The 27,218-nt window shown below is 41.4% G+C and overlaps 1 protein-coding gene across 12 annotated transcripts in view; it reads left to right on the top strand.

Moving 5' to 3' along the window:
- Positions 1 to 27,218, top strand: part of tenm4 (teneurin transmembrane protein 4) — a 193,466-nt gene that overhangs the window by 147,440 nt on the left and 18,808 nt on the right. For 9 of the 12 annotated variants that reach the window (XM_027280597.1, XM_027280605.1, XM_027280604.1 and 6 more), the window contains 9 exons: positions 1,891 to 2,010; positions 5,530 to 5,791; positions 7,208 to 7,475; positions 7,561 to 7,704; positions 10,481 to 10,730; positions 11,143 to 11,163; positions 14,581 to 14,813; positions 15,780 to 15,934; positions 22,800 to 23,677. In XM_027280597.1, coding sequence (XP_027136398.1) covers positions 1,891 to 2,010; positions 5,530 to 5,791; positions 7,208 to 7,475; positions 7,561 to 7,704; positions 10,481 to 10,730; positions 11,143 to 11,163; positions 14,581 to 14,813; positions 15,780 to 15,934; positions 22,800 to 23,677 — 2,331 coding nt within the window. The remainder of the gene's footprint in view (positions 1 to 1,890; positions 2,011 to 5,529; positions 5,792 to 7,207; positions 7,476 to 7,560; positions 7,705 to 10,480; positions 10,731 to 11,142; positions 11,164 to 14,580; positions 14,814 to 15,779; positions 15,935 to 22,799; positions 23,678 to 27,218) is intronic. The other 3 variants (XM_027280601.1, XM_027280599.1, XM_019273017.2) reach the window with 1 other exon arrangement.

Genomic DNA, 27,218 nt, shown 5'->3' with positions numbered 1-27,218 from the left:
TTTGTTTTGTTCTCAGTGCGCTCTATCCCTTTTAGCAGCATTATATATTTGAAGAGCTAAAAATTTACATTGACATCTCCTCATTTTACGCTCTTCAGCATCCATGGGAGCACATAGGCGGGGAAAGAGAGGGCTGCAGTGACATGCTTTTATTTGCACCAAGGTTTACCCTATAATCAAGTCATTTGCGTGGGTAATGATGTTTTTGTTGCGTCTGTGGTGATGGTACCATTTATTAGCCCCGCTCATTGAAAATTCTCTATACTTAAGTCTGGTATGCATTTTTTTTAAGCTATAGAGTAGTCTAGTTTCTTTATTTCACCCTAGTAAAGAGGTATTTTCCAATTTTTGAGAGTGGCAGCTGTATGTTTTTACCAAAGGTTTCGTTAAAAGTCACGATGAGGGGAGCCAGCGTCATGTGTTAAAATCCCTTACATGACAGTCCACCCAAAGTTTCTGTAATACGCCTTCTTTAAAGAAGGTAAACCAGAGATGATTTCTGCTGAGGCCATGGGCCTCACCTGTTTATTTATCACGTCCTGACTTTGCCCTCTGTGGATGATGTATGATAAACTGGAGGTTGGAGATATTGTGAAGTCCCTTTTGACTTTGTGAATCCTCTTGGACTAGTGAAATCTCGTGTGGAGAGGGAAGTTTCTGGAGCGAATGCGTCATGCTTCCTTTGCTGCTCTTTCTTTCTTTCTCTTCTCTTGTATTTGATGTCAATATTTAAATCATTTGTCTTGACAGCGAGGAATCATCTCCCCATGTGGTTCACAGAGGCAGGGAGGAGATAGTTCCACTTTCACAGCTCCATCTGAAGAAAATGTGGATGATTGCCTCTTCAAACAAGACTCTAAAATAAACTGTCAGCATGAATGATTAATCGGAGACAGCCAGGCCAGTGCTGGGTTAACTTTAGTAGTAATTCTATGTAAATGCATCCAGTTAGATCTTTGGGTATGGGCCCAAGGATTCAGAGCAGTATCTCCTTGCTTGTTTACAGTGCAGTGGTGGACAGCCAAGGTCTTCTGAAGGGGACACGGCCTAATTAACATAAAACTGGGTTCCTGGGGACCAGGATAGTGTGGGGTGAATGATCTTGCCTCTGGTAAGGACATGTTGAGGGCAGCTACTAACACACTAGTGTTAATTGTTTCCAGTACGTGGCAGTGTTTAAGACCCAAATGTATTAAAAATAGCCATGGTCTAATGAAGAAGTGGCAGTGAGGCATTTGTTAGGGGATTTTTTGCAAACGACTACAGAAACGATGGCTGACCATGAGTTGGGCCTCGCTAATGACGAGGGCAGAACTCGACGAGGGAAGCGCGATACAGCACCTCATCAGTTCAGTAAGATTAGGAGGTGAATTTGGATGACTTCCCGCTATTGATTGGTGGGGACTGATGATCAGATCTAATTTATGCAGCTTCTGGAGACCTGATGTCAGTCTGGAAATCTGTCGAGGTCTTGATAACCAGCCAAGCAAGTCTTGCAATCTCCAGTCTTATTATTCCGCTCTCTTGTATTTTGTAATGGAAAAGATAAATCCCCCTTTTTTAATTAGAGCAAAAGCAAAGTAAAGCTTCCTTATCTCATTATCCTTCCATCCTGGGTAGCAAACCCTCAGAGACACCCTAGAAGGTGTCGGGTTGTTCTGTGTGTGTTATTGCTGTTTGCTTTTATGGTGTACAGTATTTCATTCATCTATACCTACTGTATATTTTTTCAACCTCAGTGTGAGGTTGAAAAACCCATCCTCTTTGCATACATGAGGTGAAAATATTATATAATCCAATACAATCATTATTATTTTTGGATTGTATTTGTTTGTATGCCTGTATGTAGGCCAACGTACGTAACTGTTGGTTTTTCTCACTCCCGTGCAGCCATGCTTGTGTCATTCGTGGACAAGTAGTGACCTCGGACAGTACACCGCTGGTTGGAGTCAACATCAGTTTCATCAACAACCCGTCCTTTGGCTATACAATCACTCGGCAGGATGGAAGGTAAGAGTCCTCTCTATATGTTGACACACACTCACAGAAACAAGGGATGCAATGCAAATGCCACTAACAGCCACCTAAATATTATATACAGAGATGTGACAATGATATTTATATTATTGTTTATTTATTGTCAAATTGTGTTGTTTAGCTGTGTTGAATTCTAACGATGGAAGGAAAAAAACACAGTTGCCACTGCAAACTGTGCCACCATTGATCTGCTTCGTGCTTTCATTTGGTCCAATTTTGGAGTTCTCGGCTCAATTCCCAGAGAAATCAAACAAAGCCCTTCTGGTACACTCATAAGTTATGCTTCAGTAGCAGCAGGGAGGGGAAAGAATAAAATATGCCAATTCAAAGCAGCACACTGGGGCTATGAAACATAGTGCAGATGGACATTATTTATTTGACAATGGAAGATTTAGAGAATTAAGTGAGGCATTTAAGTTTAGGCCACAGACCTGCAATTAATTTGCTTCGCATTTGTCTCCTCTCTGGTTTTAGCTGAATAATAATTCTTTTGCCATCTATATCATGGGTGGAAAATATCCTAACCTTAATTGGATGTTTTAAATCTATGTCCATAAATTAATTACCGATATCGTCCTCAGACATTTCCACATATACTCTGCCCCTATGAGAGACATGAAACCTTGTCAATAAATGCATCGTGTAGCTTGTTGTTGGCGTTGCATTGGACTACAAGGAGAACCCCTTTGGAGAAAGATTAACTGTTGAAGTGTTCGACTAAAACAAGTGGGAAAAAAGTCTTGAGTTTTCTGTTTGGCTTTCTCTGAGCGACTTTGTGCCAGCTGCTTTGCCACCAGGAGAGTTTCTCAGAGAAATCCAGACAAAAACCTCTGACTGTTTTCAATGTGTTTTTTGGAGTGAAATGGAAAAGCCCTGAGAGAAGAACTTTGGATAATACTGTGTCTATAATGTCGGTCCTTTTCTAAATATGGTTTTTGGATCAGATTGCAAACAGATGCAGCACGCGCTCAAAACATACAATCCCCCTGTTGCCTCATAGTAGTCAGTTAGTAAGACCTTGGGGCAAAGCAAGGCCCTCTACCACAGCACAGCACGAATTGGTGTTTGCTCTCCAAGCCCTACTTCCTCCTCAGTCACTGACGCTTAAGGCCCACATCTTAGCCACCAGCTTGATCTTGATCATTCTTGCTCCTCCTCCTTCCTTCCATCTTCTTGTCAGTCTCCACTTCTACCTAGTATTACAAAAATCTCTCATCTCCACCTCATCATCTTCACCATCCTGACTTATTTCATCTACTCTCCATCCCTTCACGCTCTTCCTCTTCCAATCTCTCACTACCCTTAAGCCTTTCCTTTCTGGGCACCGCTCTTTCGCTTATTTCCTGCATTTTCCTTGAGCCCAGGTCTCATGTCCTTTCCACTGCACTGGCTTCCCTCATCTCTATCCTTTTCCCATTTATGCGTGTCCCATTTTTCTTATGCATCACTCCGTTTTTTCTTTGCAAAGGGTCTATACTCTTTTTCTCCCTTCCAGCATATGTGTAAATACTACTCCATCTCCCAGGTCCCCCTGTAAACATGCCCAGTCTCCTGCAACTCCCCTGCAATCACTGTAAACTGGCTCAGTGCAGCGTGAAATCAGAAATGCACCTGTTCAGCCACTTAGAAATGGGGGAAAGCTGTCTCAACTCATTTTTATGATATGTTCTTTATTGTCCAGGGGCTTAGTTTTTTAAATTACCTTTCCCACTATCTTGAAAAGTTTTCTGGCCTAAACAAAAGAGGTTAGTTTAGTTTCTTTACAGCTGTGTAGCCATTTTCTGACTGGCTGAGCATTGAGACACACCTGTTCCCTTTCATGCTTTTCTCCGATAATGAGTAAACTGCTGACATGAATTCCCCCTCATTGCATTATTAGGTGCTCGTGAGGGTCGCTATAGGAGCTATTCCTCCTACTGTCCCACAGTGAGACTGTATAAAGGCCACATCTCATTATTATTGCTGCTATTATAATACATTATTAATATTTTTTTTTGTGATTGAAAGAGGACACTAATGTGTTACTACATAAAATGTACAAATGAATAACAAACTAATGACTGAGGATCTAACTAATTAGTGAGGAACATACATAAAGTGAACACCACACCTATTACCTGAGCACGTACAGAAGTTTTTGCTGTGTCCTTGATTCATTTTAACATCAAGTAGGTGATGGCATATAATTTGTGACACGCCAAGTTCGTTGGCAGGGTTAACTCTTTGAGCTTGATGCATTTCCTGAGGGCATAAGCAAGCAGGGCTGTTGTAGGTAGCTTAATAAGTTCTGTCACATGGCTTAAGGCTGGTGTCATGATTGATAACAGCCAGCGAATCCCTTCATCGATTCGCCATGCAGCCCATGAGTATCTGTCCAGAAGTGTTTTGGGCGTGCGTAGCCGGAGCCTGCCAGGTGTCATGAAGACTGACCAGCTGCAGCTGTATGGCTACTGATGGATCACAGCAGCACAAGGGTACCACTATCACAGCCCCCCATCTGCTCTGCAGCCTCCGTACTCCTGGACGAACTCACTCTACTCACATCCAGCCAAGGGCAAAACACCAAGGGTGGAACAGACCTTTGTTTATCACCACAGCCAATCAGATGTTTACCCTCAAGGGAAGTTAGAATGAGCAGATTCTTTATTTAGTAGTTTAAACCAAGAGGGAGGTTACCTGGTTTAGAGGCCACTATTTGGACCTACTTTTTTACCTGTAATTTGGAAAACATGCTTCCCATGTGAGGATGAGGCCCTATCCCAAAGGGCCGTAGGTGACCAGCTGCTAATTAGCTCCAGGAGAGAAATGACAAGAGCTGCAGTGCAGGTGCAGACATGCTGTTGTCACCATGCAGCAGTCGGAGTTGATGAAAATCACCCAGAGTGCAGCCTGTTTACTAAGACCCACTCAGGTCAGACCAGAGGCAAAGGCCCTTAAATGCAACAGTGGATGGGATTGCATTGCGGGGCTTTTAGACTGATGTTAGAGTGGACAGCCTTCATCTCGGGGATCGATAGAGAAACAGCGGCTGCCTCCATCCTGCAGCACAAATCCCCCTCTCTCTCTCTCTCACATATAAATGTGAGCACAGGAGCAGTGCATTATGCATGTGGGTGAAACAGTCACCCCAGAATTTACTATTTCACATTCCTCAAATACAATCTACAGATTGTAACGTTAATTAAGAGATGTGCTTTTAACATTGTCGTTCTATTGTATTTACAGCCTGTGTGTGTCTGAAAGATAATGCTAAATAGTAAACAGTCTGAATTATTAAAACATGAATTTGTTACTGTTTGATCAACACTTAATTAGAAAATGCTCATTATATTCACAGTAAATTGTGGCATGGTTTAATCCCCGACACACAACAGATTACATGCTTTGCTAATAGGGATTTTCACAGTATTTATTTAAAATGTGTCATTTTTGTCTTCACTGTATGTGTGTCAACATTCATCCTCGCTGACATTGTGCACGTCTGTGTTCCAGTTTTGACTTGGTGACCAACGGGGGCATAGCCATAGCCTTGCACTTTGAGCGCGCTCCATTCATCACCCAGGAGCACACTCTGTGGTTGCCATGGGGACGCTTCTTTGTCATGGATACCATCGTCATGCGGCACGAGGAGAATGACATCCCTAGCTGTGACCTCAGCAGCTTTACCAGGCCCAGCCCAGTGGTGTCCCCGGCACCGCTCACTGCATTTGCTGGCTCGTGCTCCGAAAGGCGGACAGTGGTACCTGAAATCCAGGTGATTCCTTGGAAGCTCTTCACTGCCCTGAAGGTTGTGAACTGCAAATAATTCATGCTACACATCTGGGAGAGACTCTGAAGACTATTCATCAAGTACAAGTGTAATAGTAACTCTGGCTCATGGCAGTGCTGTGATTTTATCTCTCTGGTGTAATTGGTCTGCGGGAACTTGTGCGATTTACAACGTGCATTGTATTGTCTGGCTGCAGAGTGATGATGATTACCTCGCACACAGAAAACAGCCTGGGCATTTTTAATTTCTCCTGGGTTGCAGTCTCCCAGGTTAAACATACAAGAACTCGCTTTCATATTTCACGACTGTATACACAGTATTTTGATATGTGTCTGCACATATATGTGTCATGTTGGTGCAAGCACACACTTACAGTATATGAGCCTGTGTGTGCAGGTGAATGTGTGTGTATGTCTAGCAGGCATCTCTGTGCCCTTCTCTAATTACTGTGTCTCCCACTTTGCCACATAAGATTTATGGCATATCAGTGAAATTAGTATGCAGTCCCGTCTATTTATAGCAGCCTTCGTCTTTGCTATTCCTTGAGCTGTAAGAGCACTACACAGGGACATCATCTACTTTACACTTGTCCTTATAAAACAGAATTCTGATCAATTAGCCGAGCATGGCTACGCTCTGTGAACATTAAAAAAGAGACACATCGTGCTGTAAGTGACGCGTCCTCTGATCAATGTCACTTTGAGTAGCTGTTTTAATTGTTACTTTACGTCTTGTTCCGATGTGAAGACAGGCCACAAGAGGTGACGCAATTAGAGCACAGAGGAGTTGGTCAACCAGACCAGCGGTGTCGACCCTTGATCCTAGTTGTGAACACCGTACAATGTCGTATCGTCAAGAGGTTACAGGTCTGAGCACAGTGGAAATTTCCTAAGGCTGCTGTTGTCTCTAGCTAAACTAACTTTTATTACTCCATATATTATCAGACTGTGCAAGCACAGAGCCCAAGGGCACTCCTTTGACGGCACTGTCATATGGATTGCAGGAAAGACTGTTGTCCTAATGAAGGGCTTGCTATTATTAAATCAATTATGAAATATACTCAGCGGATTACATAATGAAGAAATCCTTCATTGAATTCCCCGTAACACATGAATACAACTGGTCTTTAATTGATGTTTCCAATTTTCCCAGGGGTCCATATATGGTTAGAGGCAAGGCTATGAAAAATATGTGACAGAATTTATTGTGGCCACTGACCAAAGGGATGACAAATTGATAATCGGCGTGAATTAAAGGACACGCAGAGGCATGTTATTGATCCTCCCATAAACACTGAAGAAAAAAGAATTCTAATCTTTTTAATATTTACAATTCCTGTCAGCTGGTTTGAGGATTTATGCGTGCTGTCTGTCATTAATAAGCTTTATTTGTTGTCCACAGTCTCTGCAGGAGGAAGTGCCTATACCGGGGACTGATATGAAACTCGGCTATTTAAGCAGCAGGACCCCAGGTTACAAGTCAATATTGAGGGTGACCCTCACCCATTCCACAATCCCTTTCAACTTAATGAAGGTTCACCTCATGGTGGCTGTGGAGGGCAGACTGTTCAGAAAGTGGTTTCCAGCATCTCCAAACCTCTCGTATGACTTTGTGTGGGACAAGGCTGATGTCTACAGCCAGAAGGTCTATGGCTTGTCTGAAGCTTTTGGTAAGTGATCAAGTATATATTGCAAATAATGCACATTGTGTTTGTGGTTCACTAATTCCAGTTTTATCTTTGCGTCTTTCTTTAGTATCTGTTGGTTTTGAGTATGAATCATGTCCAGACCTTATTCTCTGGGAGAAGAGGACTGCTGTTCTGCAGGGCTATGAAACCACTGCCTCCAAACTGGGAGGATGGACTATAGACAAGCACCATGCTTTGAATATCCAGAGCGGTGAGTCAGCTCTTAAACCCTGTTTTTCAGCCCTTCATTCATTCATTGAAACGCCTACTCAAAAGATAAAGATAGATATTTTTTTTCACAGATTTGTATCACAAGAAATCTTAAATTTTAACACATTTTTTTATTCCATTGTAATTTTTTATATTATCATAGTGAGATAAAAAGACCCGTGTGCCACTGTAGTTGTTTTAAGATTTGTGTCAGTGATGGAAAAAAGAAGACAACAGAGTGCAGATCACAAATCTCAAAACAACTTTTTAATTTAATTTACAAGCATCTCTACCAAAGTATTTTTTAAATTAAATTAAATCTTATTCAACTCAGTAATCAAATTAGTTTTTTAAGATAGAAACATGGTTGTGTTGTAAATCTTTAGTAAGCTGCTCCTCATCACATCTTATACATTTCATTCTGAATGTGCCCAAGAGTGCAGATAAGTACCACCGTGTCCAACCAGTGCTTTAGATGATGCTTTTAGTGCAACACTGAATTGTCTTCCCTGCCTGCAACATTTTGAGGCTTTTTCAATTCAGCGGTGTCACATAGCTTCAGATAGATCTGACTTTTTTTTATTACCGCTGTCCATTTTTAGGTGAGGGGGGTCAATTTTCTTATTGCCAGCAAATTACTCCTGAAAGGCAGGAGTAGGAAGGAAGAGGGAAAAACTTTTGGGCAGCGCCTGTCACTAGCTCGGCTTCACAGTCTGTTTGTGGCTGAAAGGGCTCATCAGAGGAGATGGGGCATACTTACATGAAAAATGCTCAGGAAGGTGTCACTTTGATCTGTCACACTAAACCTGCTGAGACTTGCTGAGTCTGAGTGTGCAGTCCGGAGGACGGAGAGAGCTGCACCTTGTCCCCTCACTACCACCTCTGCCAGTTCCTCTACCCAAACCTCCCCTTTGGCACCTCCATGTCTTGTTCATGCCCAGCATTTTTAGAATCATCCCTAATTTAATTGCTGTCAGTCTGCTACTCCCAGCAGCAGCAGCCCTCAAGATTAAATCACATCCCAGGAAGGGGAATGCTTGGCTGATCTTTTTCTGATAGACCAAATGTTGTGCTGCTCAAAGAACTCAGGTCACCAAGCACCATCAGATGCAGGAAAAACTACCACAGACACGCAGATGCTGAATTTCAAATATGATTACATTGATTTGGACGGAGAAGCATCTTTACATTAACATATTTGAACATTTTCCAAGAATATATAGGCAGGCTAATAGAAACATACTGTGCATGTTTGTGTGGACGCATGCCTGAATGCCTGCATATAAACTGTACGGCTCTATTTTTTGTTCATGCTCAGAGTCGGTGGAGGTAGAAAGGCGAGCACAATACCATCTTTAATCAGGGCAAGTCAATTTTTTGTGTGGCTGTGCCTGTGTGGTAATTTTCTAGCTCCAAGAGATTCGATTTGTGCCAAGGGCTTTTTGGTCCACATCTTGGCATGAAATGGTGCCTGTGTTTCCATCCGCTAAGACCCCCTCTTACTGCAAACACAGGCACACAGAGCCATTTTCAGGGCTTCAGTTGGCAGAGGTGCCAAACCCACATCAAATTCATATCTGTGTTGACTTCCACTCTCTCTTAAAATTGTCATCTAATAATTTGATATTGCATTCGGCGAACCTGGAACCACTAGTTCCCATTTTAATCCTTTTGCTCACCACTTAAGTGCACTTCACATTATTACGCACACGTCAAGCAGCATGGGCATCTTAATTAATTGTTTAAATCTTCTGACATGGAATTTGCAAACAAATTTATACAGCCCTGCACGCACACTACTCACCAGACTGGAATGTTATTTGGTCCTGGGTCCTTCAAAGATATAACAACATTTTTATTTCAGCAAAGCTGCAAACTGTATTTCATCTGTATAATCAAATGAGAATTTATGTTGCGCCAACGGGATTAGCAGTGAAGCAAATGCAATGATGTGAATTGGATGAATAGTTTGCAGAAGTGGGATTAATATATGCCTGTAAACATACCTTAATATGACTAACTGGGTGCAAATTTTGTAATCAATCACTGTGGTAAAAAGTAGAGTCGAGTAACTTATAATAAAAACACATTTCAGATTCATGCAGTTAGTATACAACTGCATGAATAAGATTTCCTGCAAGATAGATAGATAGATAGATAGATAGATAGATAGATAGATAGATAGATACTTTATTGTCCTTTATAGGAAATTTGTTTCCACAGCCTGTACGTGCCCTTCATACATATATACATGCATAAATACAAGATATGTTGAGACACCGCGACATAGCAACAAGAATATATAAATTAATATAAATATAAATATATAGCAGAGGGTAGAAAGCTCCTGCCATAGCGAGCACGTTCTGCAGGTCAGGGTCCTGTATCTGCGTCGCGATGGTAGCAGTATGAATGATGAGTTGAGGGGGTGTCCGGGGTCGTGCGCTACACTGAGAGCTCTGCGTGCAATGGCTGCATTGTTGAGGTCTGAGAGATTAGGGGTGGGGAGACCAATGATTTTGGAGGCGTGGTGTGTGATGCGTTTTTTTTGCAATTTTTTATATATTCACTTCCTTGCCTGCTAGAAAACAGTCTGCTGTCAGTGAAGATTAGAGAAGCTGTTTTACCTGCCTGTTGTTTAAGCCCAAACCTCTGGTTGACCACACCGTTCCATTTTTGTTCACATCAAATTTCAGGAAATTAGAGCCGGTCTTCAAACTCTGCTCATCCTAAACAGGTTGCAGGTGTTACTTGTTTATCTCCTTTGACCTCATCAGGTATTCTTCACATGGGCAATGGGGAGAACGTCTTCATCTCCCAGCAGCCTCCTGTAATCGGCAGCGTGATGGGGAACGGGCGCAGGCGCAGCATCTCCTGCCCCAGCTGTAACGGCCTGGCTGACGGAAACAAGCTGCTGGCCCCTGTGGCTCTAGCCTGTGGCTCAGATGGAAGTCTGTACGTGGGCGACTTCAACTACGTGAGGAGGATTTTCACCACTGGGAACGTCACCAGCGTCCTGGAGCTCAGGTAACGGACGAGTAGCCTACTAACATTCGCTCAGGACCATGAGCTCAGACGAGCTTGCACACAGGTCATAAACCACTGAGGTCGATTGAGATAGACAAAAATGCCCTAAAGGCCCAGGATTGATGGTCCTGCCTCTCTCATCCACCTGTATCAGCTGGTGTTTGGCCCTGATATGGGCTGAAGAGGATGTAATGAGGTCTTAACAGAAGTTATAGGACAAGATTAATTTCATGTGTTAATGTCAGCAAAGACAGGTTGGTGTAGATAAGAAAAATAATGTTTTGTCATGATTCTCTTCTAATTATTTCTGTCCACTAACAACTGGGGTTTTTTCTTTTTTATTCTATCTACTAACAACTAACATTTCCTCCCTTCTCTCCCTCTTTCATTTCCTGCTGCTTTTGGCAAACAGAAATAAAGACTTCAGGCATAGGTAAGAAATACAGCATTTGCTTAAATTAATAAAGAAAGGGATACAGTCCAAGTAATTTGATGTTGAAGTGACCTTTTAAGCCCATTTCAGACATGCACATGCGAGCAGCTAGAAGATTATATCTTAAGACCGACTGCCGGCATAATTTTCATCTTCATAAAGCTGTGGATTTACTGGTTTAACTACGTCTCCTGAGTTTCCTTCTATCTCTGGATTCATTGCTTTGTTTGCATCTATATGCGGATTGACAGCGGAGCTCAAATTACATTGTCCAATATACCACAATTGATATTGTTACCCCCAAAACATGTTTGAAGTATTGAGTGATCTAGTTGAATGCTTTTTTAAATAGATTTCTTTAATTAGAATGGTTGTAACTTGATATTTGTCAAAGAATCTCAATATTTCAGAGTGAGATATTGAACCAGGTGTATTAGGTACACCTTGTTCCATCCATTGCAATCTAACATAACCATACTGCAAGATATCCAACACATTATTTTCAGTTTTCTTGACAGTGTCAGAGAGGTGTTAAGCAGTTCTATAGTCACTAGGAGACTGTATTTATGATACTTTTGAATTGAAAGTAAATGAGATGTAATTATTATATCAACATTATAACGTATATGCAATCAAATAAACGCCTCTGACAGTGTCAATAGAACAACCTTAGATGATGTTTTATAAATGTTTTATTCATGTCGCCTAATAAGAAGTGGCTTAACATCCAAAAAATATTTTTTTTAAAGATACAGAGATTTTCCTTGGCAGGTGGCGGTGAGGGAAATCTCTGTGTACTGTCTTTAGATACCACGTCTCAGGCAAAGGGCTATTGATCGATTTTCTATCAGAGGGTCATGACTTCAGCTGGGAACATGTAGTCAAACTGGGGATGAAAAGCCAAAATGATGGCCGGTCTCTGGCCTCTATTTTCCAGAATGACCACATTACTAAAACAACACAAAAGCTCTCTATTGCTTTTTTTCTGTCTCTCTGTCTTTTCTCAGTCCTAATATCTCAAATGTCTTTGTGTGGAACAAAAATGTTAACATGCGTACGCACACTAACTTAAAAAAACGAAATAAATGTCAAAGCTCTGTCCTTTTGGGCTCGATACTCCACAAATACATTTGCATATTAAGAGGTGCTTTCTCCATCAAAACACAGCATGTGTCTGTATAAAATGGGTGGCTGCCTCCTGTTCATGTGCGAGCTCGCGTCAGGATTGGGAGGTGGGTGATCTCACTATAGTGTGTTCATTGACCCCCTACTAAGGATGTCCCCATCCACTCCAACCACGCTCGTTCCATTGCCGTGCCAGCATGCAGCAAAATCCAATTATCTTCTACAAACTAGATGTTGTCAGTGAATATAGATGGAGTATGTGGCCATAGCCCAAGGTCAGGGAACAACGCCTCATAGTTTCGAACACACACAGTGGGGGACCAACACTGTTCTACATGCAACTGAGAGCTGATAAGGTATCAGCTGATTGCACATGGGAGATAGAATGCAAAGTGAAATCCACTTATTGAAGCTTGCAACTGACCTACTCGGAGACAGCAGTTGTTTTTTCTAAGCTGTACCTGGAATATACTGTAGATCAAAATATCAGTCAACTCGGTCAGTAGGCTGACTTGTGACATGTGCGCCCGAGGTTTTCTGCAGTGTCCTGTCACCACTGATTCATTGAAGGTCAATTGTCATTTAAAATTATGTCCTGGAGTTGACAATTCCACAGACCCCACTGGTCTTTCTTCTTGTTGTATTATAAAAATATAAGCTTTGGCGCTGTCAAGCCCGACCATAAGCCCTAAAAGAGGCCTCAAGGTTATAGTTGAAATTCTGTCTTAATCCACTTTGAATGATGTCCTGCTGACAGGTTTCTCCATAATGCTTATCAGGTCTGGCAGAATTGTGCTGTACCCTGCCACGATAACCCTGGTCATCTTAAAGTTGGTGCTAACCACTGCACTGTTAGGCTCATTACAAATTCCTTGTTTTGTCTGACAAATATTCCAAAAACTAAGATGCTTCATTTTCAATAACTTGAGTCTATTTTCAGCAGGAAAATAAAGCAAATGATCACATTTGTGAAGCTGAAACCAACAAACGTTTTGCACATTTGCTCGATAAAAGTTTAAAAGATTTATTGGGTTAATAGATGAGACAAACTGTTGTTGATAAATGATCTTACGATCAACTAATAGAACTAATTGAAAGGGATCGGTCGGCTGTAGAGGAAGGGGCCTCTTGTTCAAGTACCATCTGTGCCATGTGCTGTATTTATGGGAGCACAGACAAGTCTGTCAGATCTGTCAGTCAAATCTGCCACTTCTCGAGATCGGTCCTGCCTATAGTGTCTGCCATCGAGTAGTATATAGTGCCATTGGGCTTCGGTCTGGTTCGTTACAATCTGTCATCGTTTGATTTTACTGCAGACGATCATGTGTTTATTATAAGCAGCCGCAGACTTTCAATGGGAACAGTCCACTCTGTCACTTCATTTGTACTACTACCAAGTTGTCTAGTCATCTGGTGTTTCCTGACACCTATCCTGTCTCGAGTATGCCAAAAGCTTGCACACGTCCCGCCACAGCAGGATTGGTTATATTTGATTCTATTGTCTGTCTGTCAGGTTGGGCACCTCCTGCGGATGTGAAGGATTACTTTGTTGACTTGGTTGGAAGTATAATAGGATATATTTTTTCTGCGCGAGAGTCTCCGGTTGATGGATGCAGAGTGTCTTTCGATTGCTGCTTCAGCTATGCATTTGTATGTCTGTGGAAAGATTACCAAGGGAAACGGAAAACATATTGTTTGTACTTTTTCGAGCATTAACCAGCCTGCTACTACTGTATAGACACTGTGGTTTTATATTGCTGTTTTCAGATGATATTATAGAGATTTCTTGGGTCAGGGAGTAATTAGGATTTCTGTCAAAGGATCCAATGTACCCCACTGTCTGAGTCCCACTAGACCCTGGTTTCTATTTATCTTCCTAAGTGTGGATCCCTCCAGCATTACAAATATCTCAGTAAAGTGAAAGAAACCATACGTCTGTATCTATACAGTTTTTTTCATATATGTCTACTACTTTACTACACGTATATTAGACAAGTGGAGTTTCCACTCTCTTTTGACGACAGGGATTTCTAACCAAGCCGACTGTATTGTAGATCAGTTCTAAGCTCCACCATTATGTCACGTTTAATCTCATTCTATTTTGCCATGTTTAATCTCGTTCTATTTTTCTTTTTCCATGTCCTTGGTTTAAACTGTAATTGTGCCCAATTGACTCTCTAAATGGCTTTTGAATCCATTTTAATTGTATTACACAATGTTTCTTATTGAAAGCACTGTAGCCCTTCCAGCTTTATTGACTTGGGCTTCTTCCTTTCTGTTCCTTTCTCTCAGCAACAGCCCCGCTCATAAATACTACCTGGCCACCAGTCCAGTGAATGGCGCCGTGTACCTTTCGGACACCAGCAGCAGGAAGGTGTTCAAGGTGAAGTCGCTGAATGTTGTGAAAGATGTGGCCAAGAATCTGGAACTGGTGGCGGGCACTGGTGACCAGTGTCTCCCATATGATGACACTCGATGTGGGGATGGAGGAAAGGCCATTGAGGCCACTCTCACTAACCCGAGAGGTACTGTATGGATGTTATTATAATCAATGTAATGTGTAGGGTCGTGCTTCCTCTTTTCTTTGCAAGTAGATTAGATTGCTGGATAATTGAAGATAGAAGTCCAGGAGCTAGATCAATACTCTCTTGTTGTCATGCATTAAAATCCCTTCTCTTACCTCCATCACTAACTACATACATGTAGCTTATCAGCTTCAGTTATTTTGAAGCTTAAAGTTTATTTTTTTACATCCTGCCTCTCCAGGTTTGCAGAGGTCTTATTTTTCTCGTTGCTTCCATACTTGGATGGTGCATTAGTGAAATGTGAAATGGTAAATGGACTGTACTTACATAGCGCCTTTCTAGTCTTCCGACCACTCAAAGCGCTTTACAATACGTATCTCATTCACCCGTTCACACACATTCGTACACTGATGGCATTGGCTGCCATGCAAGGTGCCAACTGCTCGTCAGTTTGAGGAGCTAACCATTCATACGCATTCACACACCGATGGCACAGCCTTCGGGAGCAATTTGGGGTTCAGTATCTTGCCCAAGGATACCTCGACATGCAGACTGGAGGAGATCGAACCGCCGATCTTCTGATTAGTGGACGACTACGTGTTCATCGCTGCTTAAATATTGTTTGACAGACCCTGAAGTAATATAAAAATACAGATATCTGCAAACTTAGTATTCTCAGTTGCTTTTTTGTTTCAGGCTCAGAGCATTAGAGAAAGAGACTGCATTGATGAGATTTCTGTTGTGATTTAATCGATACATATAGTGCTCTTCATTTATTTTGATGTTTCTATTGTTTTCCATTATTGATTTAAAAAATCAATCTTCACATTAGTTTTCATTGCCATGATTAGTCTTTAATTTTTATTGCAGTGAATAGAGCTTAATTGTCATTTAGTGGCGCTCTGTCCTCACATTAAGTCACAGATAAAGAAAATAACTGATGGCTATTTCCCTCTTTCTCTGCAGGTATTACGGTGGATAAGTACGGCGTAATCTTTTTTGTGGATGGGACCATGATTCGCAGGATTGATCAGAATGGTATCATCTCTACGCTTCTGGGCTTCAATGACCTGACCTCTGCCCGACCTCTCAGCTGTGATGCTGTGATGGACATCTCTCAGGTATGACCTCTCTGACCTGGGCAGCCGGCATGCGTCTTCCTGTCTCTCAACATACCCAAGTCTCCTTGAATAACCCTGGTCATCCCCATGTGAGCTTTTCTTTCTGTAGCTGGGAGCTCTTAGCCTGGATCTAGTGGTCCTTGGTCTAGTTTTGATCCACATTTGTTTACTGGCTGCATGATGCCGGTTTTTAGATTCACAGGACTTGCAACGGATACTAAGGTAGAGAAAGGCAATACGCCTACAGGCATTTAGTATTCTGTTGAGACCCTGCTTTCACTCTGCACTTTTCAGACAGAATACTGTTTTCCTGTGTTGACTTAAGCCCATGTCAGTAAAGTTTCAGAACCTGTTATTTGTCTGGAATCGAGGCTGATGACTGAAATAGAAATATTACTCAAAAAGAGAAAGTTTGCTATGCAGCAAAAAACAAAATAACACAATATGAATAAAAAAAATACAAAATACAATAAAGACTAGAAGAGAATAGAATAGAAACCAGATCAAGTGTGATTAACCTAGAGGCAGCTGCTGGCATATTTGAGTTACATGTGTTTATTGTAATATCTACATTTTGTCTATCTAAAATCCATCTCTGTGATCTGAGAGGAGGATGTTGAATTCATCAAACCAAGGCTGTTCTGAATTTGCTGAGATGGATTTCATTGGTTATGGATTTGGGAAAACAGCCCTAAACACAGCTGTAGTGAATTATACAAATTTTAATAATTTCATGGTTAATAAGCAAATAAACAAACAAAACAAAAAAGAAAAATAATGAAAACTGAGCAGTTAAAGCGTCTAGACTGGGGAAACTTGCAGGAATATGAATAAACAGAGCTATGCTGAAACCAGTGTAATCCTGCACTGTTGTCCAGGGAGTTTTTATGTCTGTGTCAAGTGGCTACACAGCCCCAAGTGCAAACGGGCCTTTGACCTATAGCTGTAGGGGAGTGATGAGGATAACCTATGACCTCACTGGCTCTCAATGCATGCACACATGTTCACTGGTGCACGCAAACACATGTACACACACATATGTACCAGACAGGACACATCCCCCAGGCAAGGACACTGGACGGAGGTCACATCAGTCTCTAGCTCAGCGATGACCCTTTAGAGGTGACGACACAGACTTTTTGCATTCGCATGGCTGGTTTTTCCTGACATTATAATTTTCAACCCAAATAGTTCCCTAAATCACTAAACATGTTTTATGTATGCTCAAAAAAAAATCACTGAATAATCCATGTGTTTATGTTAATTATGAAATACCTGTAACCTTTACACAGCAACGGGAACAATACAAGCATCTCCAAATTAAGAACGGACATTTTTATGCACAAAGATAAAGCAGTGTACCCTCTTTAATTATTTATAGTTATTAATTATTCCGTCAGTGACAGGACCTGCTATGATCTTGTGGTAAATGACATTTTGCACTGTTCCACGCATCAGACAGATGAGCTGTACAAGATTATCTCATCATAACTACATGCAATGAAACAGCCATCTTCAGGATGAGCCCAGAGCTCCATCAGATCGTTATTTGGTTAAAGTCCAAACTCTGCATATCACACATTCAACAACATGTTCCACTGATCAGCGAAATGAAAAATGTTGACTGTGGCCGGTCTGAAATATTATTAATATGATCAGCTCTGCACGCATGTTTTCTTCAGTCAATGGGCTGATCCCAACACGAACGGAGAGCTGCGTTTACATGTGTCACCATGTGCATGAAACCAGAGCTTACAGGTGGCGCAGCATGAGAGCGCGTGCCACACAGCCTACAGCTGTCTGCCTCACTGTGCGCTGGTGAGCAATGACTTATACTGTTTACTGACAGTGATTAACTTGTTTTTTGATGTTGTCCGGTACTCTCTGGCTCAGCTATCCAGAGGAAACAGTTCCCTCTGAGCTTCCAGCTGCTGCTCCAAAACACACCTGGTTAACCTGCCTGCATAATCAGTTTATATGATGATTCATTTTTAAAGTTTGAGATGAATCTATCCCCCCAAAAAAAACTCCTGGTGCCTTCCTAACATAGTAAAATGAAATTTCTGTTATACATATGCAAATGGAGAAATGAATTTATCTTAAATAGTTGTGCTGATTTCAAGGTGACCCATTTATCGTTATTGTGTTTTTATTTTTGACTTCAGATTAAAGTGACTTTATCTGCTTCTGGATAATAGGCCTACAATGAGCTGAAACCGTCACTGACACATAATGTTCAGTTGTGATAAAGTTTTCATGGTAAACTATCAATAGATCAGCAGTCAAGTCCAGCAGCCTCCGTCTTTAGGAGTGCATCATAATTCATCTGTCTGTCCAAGGTGCTGATCCTGGGACCCCCGGACCTGTCAGTCACTATAACTACTCTGAGAAGATGCAGTCTTGGTGGATGAGATGGTTTCTCACTTAAAAATCAGTATTATTTAAGAGTGTTTTGCGAAAAGTGGGCGTCCACTCCAGCATTTTCATTTATACCTTCGCCATCCTTTGCTGTTTTGAATGTGCACCTGTCAACTGGACAAAGACACACTGAACACAATAATGTTACCTCTTAAATACACACTTAGTAACTGCACCCTACTTAACTCTAAGTATCACAAGCCTGTGTAATTCAAGCATCAGTTAAGATTATTAAATGATGCTAAGATATCTGACATCAGACTGTATTAGGTTATAATATCATCTGAGCTAATTCATATAAGCAGGGTTCCCACGGGTGCTTGAATTCCTTGAAAATGCTTGAATTTCAATTCAGTGTTTTCAAGGTTGTGAAAATGCTTGAATTTTTTGTGAAGTGCTTGAAAATGCTTGAAATTTGTGTGATGTCTATCTCAATAAACCAAGAGAAAACAAAAATGTTTCCTAAGCGGCTACGCGCTTGATCCGATGCCTTTACATGCAGAACTCAGTTATCATACTCGCTTGGTGTTCTGCCAAGAAATACACCGCTCACAAGCTGAGAATACAAGCCAATTCACAATTAGTTAAAAATCAAAACAGTCAATCTACCACCATATGAAATAATGCTAATTAGACCCATATTATTATGCCATACAGTGGCACCGCTGCGCTTCCCATGACCATCATGGCAATCACAACTAGTAGGCTACCTATTTAAAGGTGCTGGAAAAATTGAAAAACTGGTGCTTGAAGGTGCTTGAAAAGTGCTTGAATTTGTTCATGAAAAAGGTGTGGGAACCCTGTATAAGGCAACACGCCTTATAACAGTGCAATAACAGTGCATGCTGCAAACACTTCACCACTTTCTGTCTTCAGTAAGCCCTGAACCAACAGTATTAACATGCATTTTAATATTTAACTGTTTGTACATGCAACTCAGCATTATGTAATTGATTTTAATGTATGACAGACAGTCAGATGGTTGTTTTAGGCCAAAACATCATCTGGTTTAATATACTGCATTTCAAAAAATGGGATGCAGTGGAAAAATATTGAGGTGTTCAAGCCCCTCAGCAGCTAAAGAGCTGGAGCTTTTGTAATACCTGTTTATTTAGATGCTACCTGAAGGTGTTTTGTAATTTTAGAGAGCGCTCTGTGTGTGTGTGCGCACCTCCTCCAATGAAAGTATAGCAAAATGTGTCTTTTGTCTTGGAGCTGGAATTTGACAAAAAAAAGCCTGATGTTCTGACATTGCCCTGCACGAGGAGGCAACCTAGTTAACGGCAACTGCTACTGTACCCTTTTTTTATAAAGTGGTGGCACCGTGGCTTTGTCTGAGAAAGAGACAGAGCTCGAAATAAGTAATAAATGTACATGATTATTAAATCAAAAACACAAATTAATAATTCAAGAGCACACGTTAAATTTAGACAACAAATTAGGATTTTTACTCCGTGACTCCTGATAATTTATAATGCAATTATTGCGTTGGGCGTGTTGTCTGCAGGATCTATAATTGTTTTAGTTTCACTCCCATGAAAAGAGCTTTAATGATAAAGTTTGATTGATGTCTGCTTCATGTGCATGCACTAGCTTGTTACTTGGCCCATCGTGTATGTTATCAAGTACGACTAGCAAACAGGTCCTGAGGGGGCCTCTGATGCCAGTGGAGAGAAGCTTTTTTTGTGCTGAAATGATGTATTCAGTGGAGGAAGCAAAGCCTCCAGCTGCCCATTTCCAGCCCCGGGGGAACTCCATCGCCCTCATGACCCGTGTTTGCTGCTCCCTTACCCTCCCTCCTCCCATGCACACACACACACACACACACACACACAGTCACCTATAGATGCTCACCACCCCAGATCCACAGCAGTGAGGACACGAGCAGACTGACTGCAGCTCTACAACGATGACAAATCGCACAAGCACTACCAGAGACACTCAGACAGTAAAAAGCATCCATTAAAAATTCATCCAGGGCACATTGCTTCCTACTTCAAACACTCCCCAATCCCTCACTTTAAGACCAGAGTTTCTCTGGAGAAAGCTCATCACAGTGGTCATTACTTTTGCTGTACCTCACCTGTTCCAGGCAGAAAATAATGTCAAATTTCTCTTTCTCCTCTGATGAGGTCATTGTTGTCTTGCCATGCCATCTGTGCAGTGAGCGTACTGCAGCAAAATTCACTCTTAATTCCCGCGCTGTAACCTTTCCCTTTTTTTTATATATATAACTTTTTATTATCCTGCAAAAGGGCTGGAGTTTGACCTCGTAAGAATGCATTAATTTGTTTACACCAAGGCCTTAAGTCCTTGGTGTTTCAGAAATCTGTTCCTTTTTCTTTTTCAAGTCCTGAAAATCTTCTCTGAGTCTCTGCTGAGTTCAAACCTAAACTTAGAGAAACTTAAAGGAAAACCACGTATTAAAACAAGATGACTTGAACATATTTCAAAAGGAGTTCCAGAAATCTTTATCAAGGCTCTGACTGTGACATTCAATTCAAATCTGAGAGGGACTTCAAATGATGACATCCTACTCCCATGCATCATGCTGGCACGAGCAAAGAGTTAAGGGATTGCTAATGGAAGTGACATAATGGTTCTTCAAATACATTTAAAAATACTTATGTGTTGGGTTCTTGAAAAGCCGTGGCTCGCTTCCTTGGCTGATGAGCGCATTCTGGGCTCTTTGCTAGTGGAGGCTGCGTCAGGCGGGCACCTTCTGACAGCTGCCCTGCTGTCTAAAGGGGATGGTATGATCGGGTTACAGCATATGGGACAGCAGCTCGGGAAATATCCCCTCATCAGTCAGAGTGGCGTGAAAACCTCCTTACAGGCAGCTCCCCCGAGCCGCTCCACACTCTGGCTCATGAAATATTTAACCACCAGTGTTGACAAGAAATAGGTTTTAAGAAATTGAAAGTCTCCCCTTCATTCCCCAAGTAAATGCATTTTCTGCTCACTGAGAGACGACATGTATCCACCCCTGTTTGTCTCCTGTTTGTTGTATGTGGCCCAAGATATGTCCTATTATACCGTATAAACCTCTTCGGTTTATGGGATGTGAGCTGCGTGCTGATGCACAAATCTGTTCAATCAAAGGTGGACAAGTGCTCTGCTTGTCTGGGATTCAAGAACATAACCAATGCCAAGAGTGTAGAAACATCTAAGTAATCATCTCCACAGAGTCCCCTATCAGTGTTATATTCATTATTCTGTCAGCATTGCCCTTTAAATTAGAAAGTTCATCACCGATAGCAGGTAAATAATATGGTCGCAACCTGCTGCTAATGCTGAGTAACACGTCAAAAGACCTTTTCCCACATTTATTCCTGTTTCTTTTAGCTTATTACCCACTTGACTCACCTAAGCATACAAATTTCTTTTTAAAAACATAATTCCAGTGGATGAAATAGTGGTCAAGGTAACACTGTAATTTATGTCATGTTAAAATACACGACCTGATGCTTGGGGGGATTTTTTATTTTTTTTTGTTCTCGGTTCTAGTGATAAAAGTTTGTGTAATTTTCATTTCCAGGTCATTATGACAAATTAGTCAACCATGGTAACAGCTACGTGGATTCATTCACCTTCCCATTTCCCCAGTTGTAGGACAAAGTATCCAAAACAATGCTAAGGCAGCTCTCGTATAATAGGTTGCCTAAAACCTGAACCTGTCTTTGTATTTTGGCCCAGGTTTTAATCAGTCTCCTTTGTTGGTGCTCCAAGGCTTCTATTGAAATATGGCACTTCATATTATGTTCCTAAGAGATCCCCCTGGGATCCTAAGTGAGAGGGAGACCAGTAAATTGGATGAATCCAATCATTCCAATTTGTTAAAAGGCTGATACATTGTTAGCAGAACAATAAGTCATAATTTAGGAGGCCAGAGGCAGGCTAGGCTTTCATTCGGTAAGTGTGCTCCAGTTTCTTTTTCAAGGACTCATGTGATCTCTTGTCATTACAAAATTAATAACCCAAAGCAAGGAAAAACAGTGACTCGGTAGAGGTGAAGCACGCAGAAGCTCAGTCCTTAGGTGTCCAGACTTCTCATGATCAATTGCGCTGTGCTTTTTTTCAGTTAATCTGATCATTTGAATGATCTCTCCTCATTCTGCCCTTCCTCTCCACTATTGTTTTTATCTTTGATCTTAAAAAAAATCATGGTTTTTTTTTGCGTTTCCCCTTTTAACGGTACACCAGCTGCTATTTTCCTCCTTATCAGATAATAAATCGTTCAAAAAAATGCTTTTGCTTCTAGAGTAGGCTATGAGATAGCCCACCTTTTTCACAGCAGCATATCTTTTTTTGAGAGCCGTTTTCAATGATTCTTCCCTTGAGGGACTGTTTTCCTCTGATAAAGTGAAAAGTGTGTGGATCAATAAGAATGTGGTCTGTTTTTTTGTGACCTGAGGCTGTATTCTTGGTCTGTTTTTTCCTCTCTTAGGTGCGGCTTGAGTGGCCCACAGACCTGGCGGTGAGTCCCATGGACAACTCCCTGTACGTCCTGGACAACAATGTAGTACTCCAGATTTCAGAAAACCATCAAGTCCGTATTGTAGCAGGCCGGCCCATGCATTGCCAAGTGCCTGGGATTGACCATTTCCTCATGAGCAAAGTGGCCATCCATGCCACACTAGAGTCCGCCAATGCCCTAGCTGTGTCCCACAATGGCGTTTTGTACATCGCTGAGTCGGATGAAAAGAAAATAAACAGAGTACGACAGGTGTCCACCAATGGAGAGATATCCCTGGTTGCAGGGGCACCGAGTGGCTGTGACTGCAAGAACGATGCCAACTGTGATTGTTACTCTGGAGATGAAGGCTATGCCAAAGATGCCAAGCTCAATGCGCCCTCTTCTTTGGCAGTGTGTCCAGATGGAGAGCTTTATATTGCAGATCTGGGTAACATTCGTATCCGCTATGTGCGCAAAAACAAGCCCTATCTGAATCCCCTCAGCATGTATGAGGTGTCCTCTCCCATTAATGATGAACTCTACCTGTTTGATTCTAACGGCAGCCACATTTTCACACAAAGCCTGACTACGGGAGACCACCTGTACAATCTGACCTACACAGGATCAGGAGATCTGAGCACCATCACCGATAAAAACAAAAACACAGTGATCATCCGACGGGACACGACAGGATTGCCTCTGTGGTTGATGGTCCCCGATGGACAGACATTCTGGTTCACCATTGGCACCAACAGCGCCCTTAAAACTGTTGGTGCCCAGGGTCAAGAACTAGCTGTAATGACCTACCACGGAAGCTCTGGACTTCTAGCAACGAAGACGAATGAAAATGGATGGACAACCTTCTTTGAGTAAGTAATATTAAGAAACAGTTTCCAAACACCTAGAGTCTAGATTCCAGTTGAGCTTATTATAGATTACCACTTTGCCCCAGAGAGCAACTAAATAGATCTGTTAAATCTCTTTTCTCCAATGTACAATATTCAAATAATTTCTGGAAGATCCAAAATGGAAGCTCTGTATTTCTGGTAGCACTAAATCTTAAATCTTTAGAGTTGAAGATATCTGTGACATCTGAGTTTAGTATTTTGGCACACCTTCTTATACCCTGATGTCTATGTCACTCAGAATACCTGTTGAAGTATAATAAAGAGAGTATAATCCTATTTGCTGTTATCACACCAAATAGGATTACTGCATGATATGTTACTCATCTGCACCCTTGCTTGCAGTTACAGACTGTAGACCATCACTTGTTCAGAGTTGTGAGGTACAGGAACAACATATATCTGCTGGAAAGCACATTTTACCTGTAGGACTGTGACATACCTGGCAACATAAGCATAATAGAATAGCCAGAGGTAATAATTGATTGAGGCAAACCACACATTGTGGAGGAACAATTGAAAACACTCCAACATGCTGCAGGATTTCATGTTCTTGTAACTTCTGCAGAGCAATCTGTCCCTTAGGTTAATACAGTGTACCAAGGGATACTGTGTTAACTGGATGTCATTCCCAAAAAAGTGTGATTAAGCAGATTGGCTGGTCAGACATCTGTTACACCTCGCTGGAGGAATATAACACTCTGACACATAATAATCAGATGCTCTGTTTAATCTGAGCGGACGTTTATCACCTGTGTTTGATTCGGTCGTCACCTGAGACGGTTGCACGGGCATTTCTCAAGGTAGCGTGAATTGCCTACGGCTTCAACAAATCCAGTGGGTGGTTGGAATTCTGAATTATTTCTCTTTGACTTTCTGTAAAGTGGCTGTTGTTATAGCAACATCAGGATTAACAATAGTCTACTACCTATTATGTAAAGGAAAGAGGGAGATTTTAAAGCACCACTGACAGAAACGTCTCACCTATACTTGAAAATCCAGAACATAGTGCAGCATTTTCAGGATGTTTTTAATGATGTATTATTAAATAATGTCACGTAAGAAATCAGGATACTGTGGCGTGTGTACATACTACAGAATTTCATCATTGTTAATGTGCATTCAGTCATCATCAGCTCGAGTAACAACGTATGCAAACATAAAACAATCAAATTGATTTCCAGTGGAATGAACTGCTTACTGATAAAACTCATCACTTGTTACACAAAAAAATCATTACCTAATTTTCTTCTTTTAAATAACAAACAGCTGTAATCATTTATTAAACAACAGAGTATTTTAAAAGGACAAAATAATATGGTTGTATCATAAATATTAAATATTAGTGTTTCAACCTGTAGTACATACAGGTTACATATATGAAGGATAAAATTATTAAAATAAATGATTCTATTTATTGTTTTTCTTTGTCAAATCAAACAATGACTTCATAATTACCAACAAGCAAGTCACATCATCCGTGTTTCGTTTAGACTCCGTAAAGAGCGTTTGTTGTTTTTCTTGAATAATTAGCTTTGAAGGTTACTCCAGCACCTGAGGGTCAGAAACATAATTTGCTGCCATCAGAATTGAAAAGGAGCCTCCATTTATCTCCGCTCAACAAAGCGGCTTTACCCATATTAATTAATGCATGCTTGTGTTAATGCACAATGCGTCCTATAGCCTGTGGATTAAAATCAATTTGGATGATGCAGAAACAAAAACAAAGCACTGATTTAAGTGCAGAAGACTTTGCTATATGGTCCTTCTGTTTTGACCCTTGGCAGTATCATCTGCTCTGACATTTAGTGTATACGCAGATGTTTTGGTAACCTTCTAATGTTTTAATGTACTGATAAGTGCTTATGCTCAAGGGTTACTGTAAATCTATTAAATCATGTAGCATTCTGGAGGATGCCTAATCGTTCTCGTATCCTCGAATGAACAGCCAAGTAATTCTTTATTGTATTGTTTATTATCTTATTCCACTTAGTAACAAATGTATTTTAGCCACTGGGTGCAAGCAGATCTTATTCGGTTGATTTAATACATCAACTAAATCATGTAAAAGAACCGTTAATGAAGCAGAAGCGGTGGCATGGCTGCTGCATTTATATCTCCAGTCAACAGTCACATGAATTCAAGTCAAGTTCTCAGGCAGCAAAAATATGAGAATAACTCATAAAACTGAGGTTAGGTATGCTGGAGGGGACGCTGATACGATGTGTCCGGCCTGTTGTTGGACCCCAGCGTGAAAGGTCATGGAGCTAGCATGTGACACAGAGGTGATGCGATCCGAATGGACTTTTTGCCATTCAGGGGGAAAAGCAGTCCTCTCCTTCTGCTGAGCACCCTGCCCCCGCATGCCCCTCTTGTCCAGAGAAAGCAAGCTAATAGGCAGCTGAGTTGAAGCGGGCAAGAGCCATTAGAGCTCAGCGGTGAAGCCTGAGGCATGGCTCTAGCTCGAGGCTTTAATTGAGACGGAGAGAGTTTGGGTCAGTGATCAAGCTGGGGCATGCAGCGTCACTCCAGAATGAGATTTCAGTCTTGTGGACAGAGGTGAAGGCAAACAGCTTATTCAACTCGTTCGGTGAATTGAACAGTTAAAAGCAGTACAGTGTAGATAGCGTGTAACTTCTAATGCCTTCGCTGCAAAAACTTTTATTCTAGGATGAACACGAGGGGCAATCTTGCTGATAAAATACGAGCGGTATCAAAAGAAATCAAATGCTTTAGATATAAATTACTCTGCTACTTAGTATTTCCTGAAGTGAAATACTTGGGTTGAAATGCATCTGTGAATCCCAGTCCCTAGTACAGTTGAGATCAGATAACATTTATCTCTGGGAGATGATTCCTCTCCCACTCTTCCTTTCCATATTGGATATTTGAGATGGCAGCGCTGAGGAAATATCCGTAAACCAGCACCCGCCATCTCATTTATTAGAGGCTTTATTATGGCAGGCAGCAACATTGAAGAGGGCTTTCCAATCTGTATTCAGCGCGCAGATAAAAGTCTTCATTCTAAGTAATGCGCCGTTCGCTCACTCCCATTCTGGAACACTGGCAATCTGAAAGATTTCAAATTGTTCTATGCTGATGCGCTCTCTGAAAGAAATGAAACAATCTGGCCACTCATGTTCCTCAATGTGATGAACTGACTGATTTGTAGGCCGGGGAGACGCTGCATCTCTCCGAGGAGTCGCACCTCAGCGCTCCTATTTCACAGACTGTATAATGAGATTATGTGATATCACTAATCTTTTAAGCTAATAAGCAGTTTTCCAAATGTGGAAAAGGTGTGAGCTTTGTCGTCTTTGTCGGGCCATGACAGTTTTTCCTTGTCAGTTGTTGTTTTTTTAAAATCTATTGTGTGCTTACAAAGAGAACCATCCATATTCACGTCCTATTGGAGGAGCTAGAAGAGTCCAAACTTGTTTAGCTCACTGGTGCACGCTCTTTCATTTCATGAAGCCAACATCGCACTTTTTGTCCAAGTTGTTTT

Source organism: Larimichthys crocea, chromosome VII (assembly GCF_000972845.2).
Source record: "Larimichthys crocea isolate SSNF chromosome VII, L_crocea_2.0, whole genome shotgun sequence".
NCBI lineage: Eukaryota > Metazoa > Chordata > Actinopteri > Sciaenidae > Larimichthys > Larimichthys crocea.
This window is presented reverse-complemented; position numbering and strand designations above follow the sequence as displayed.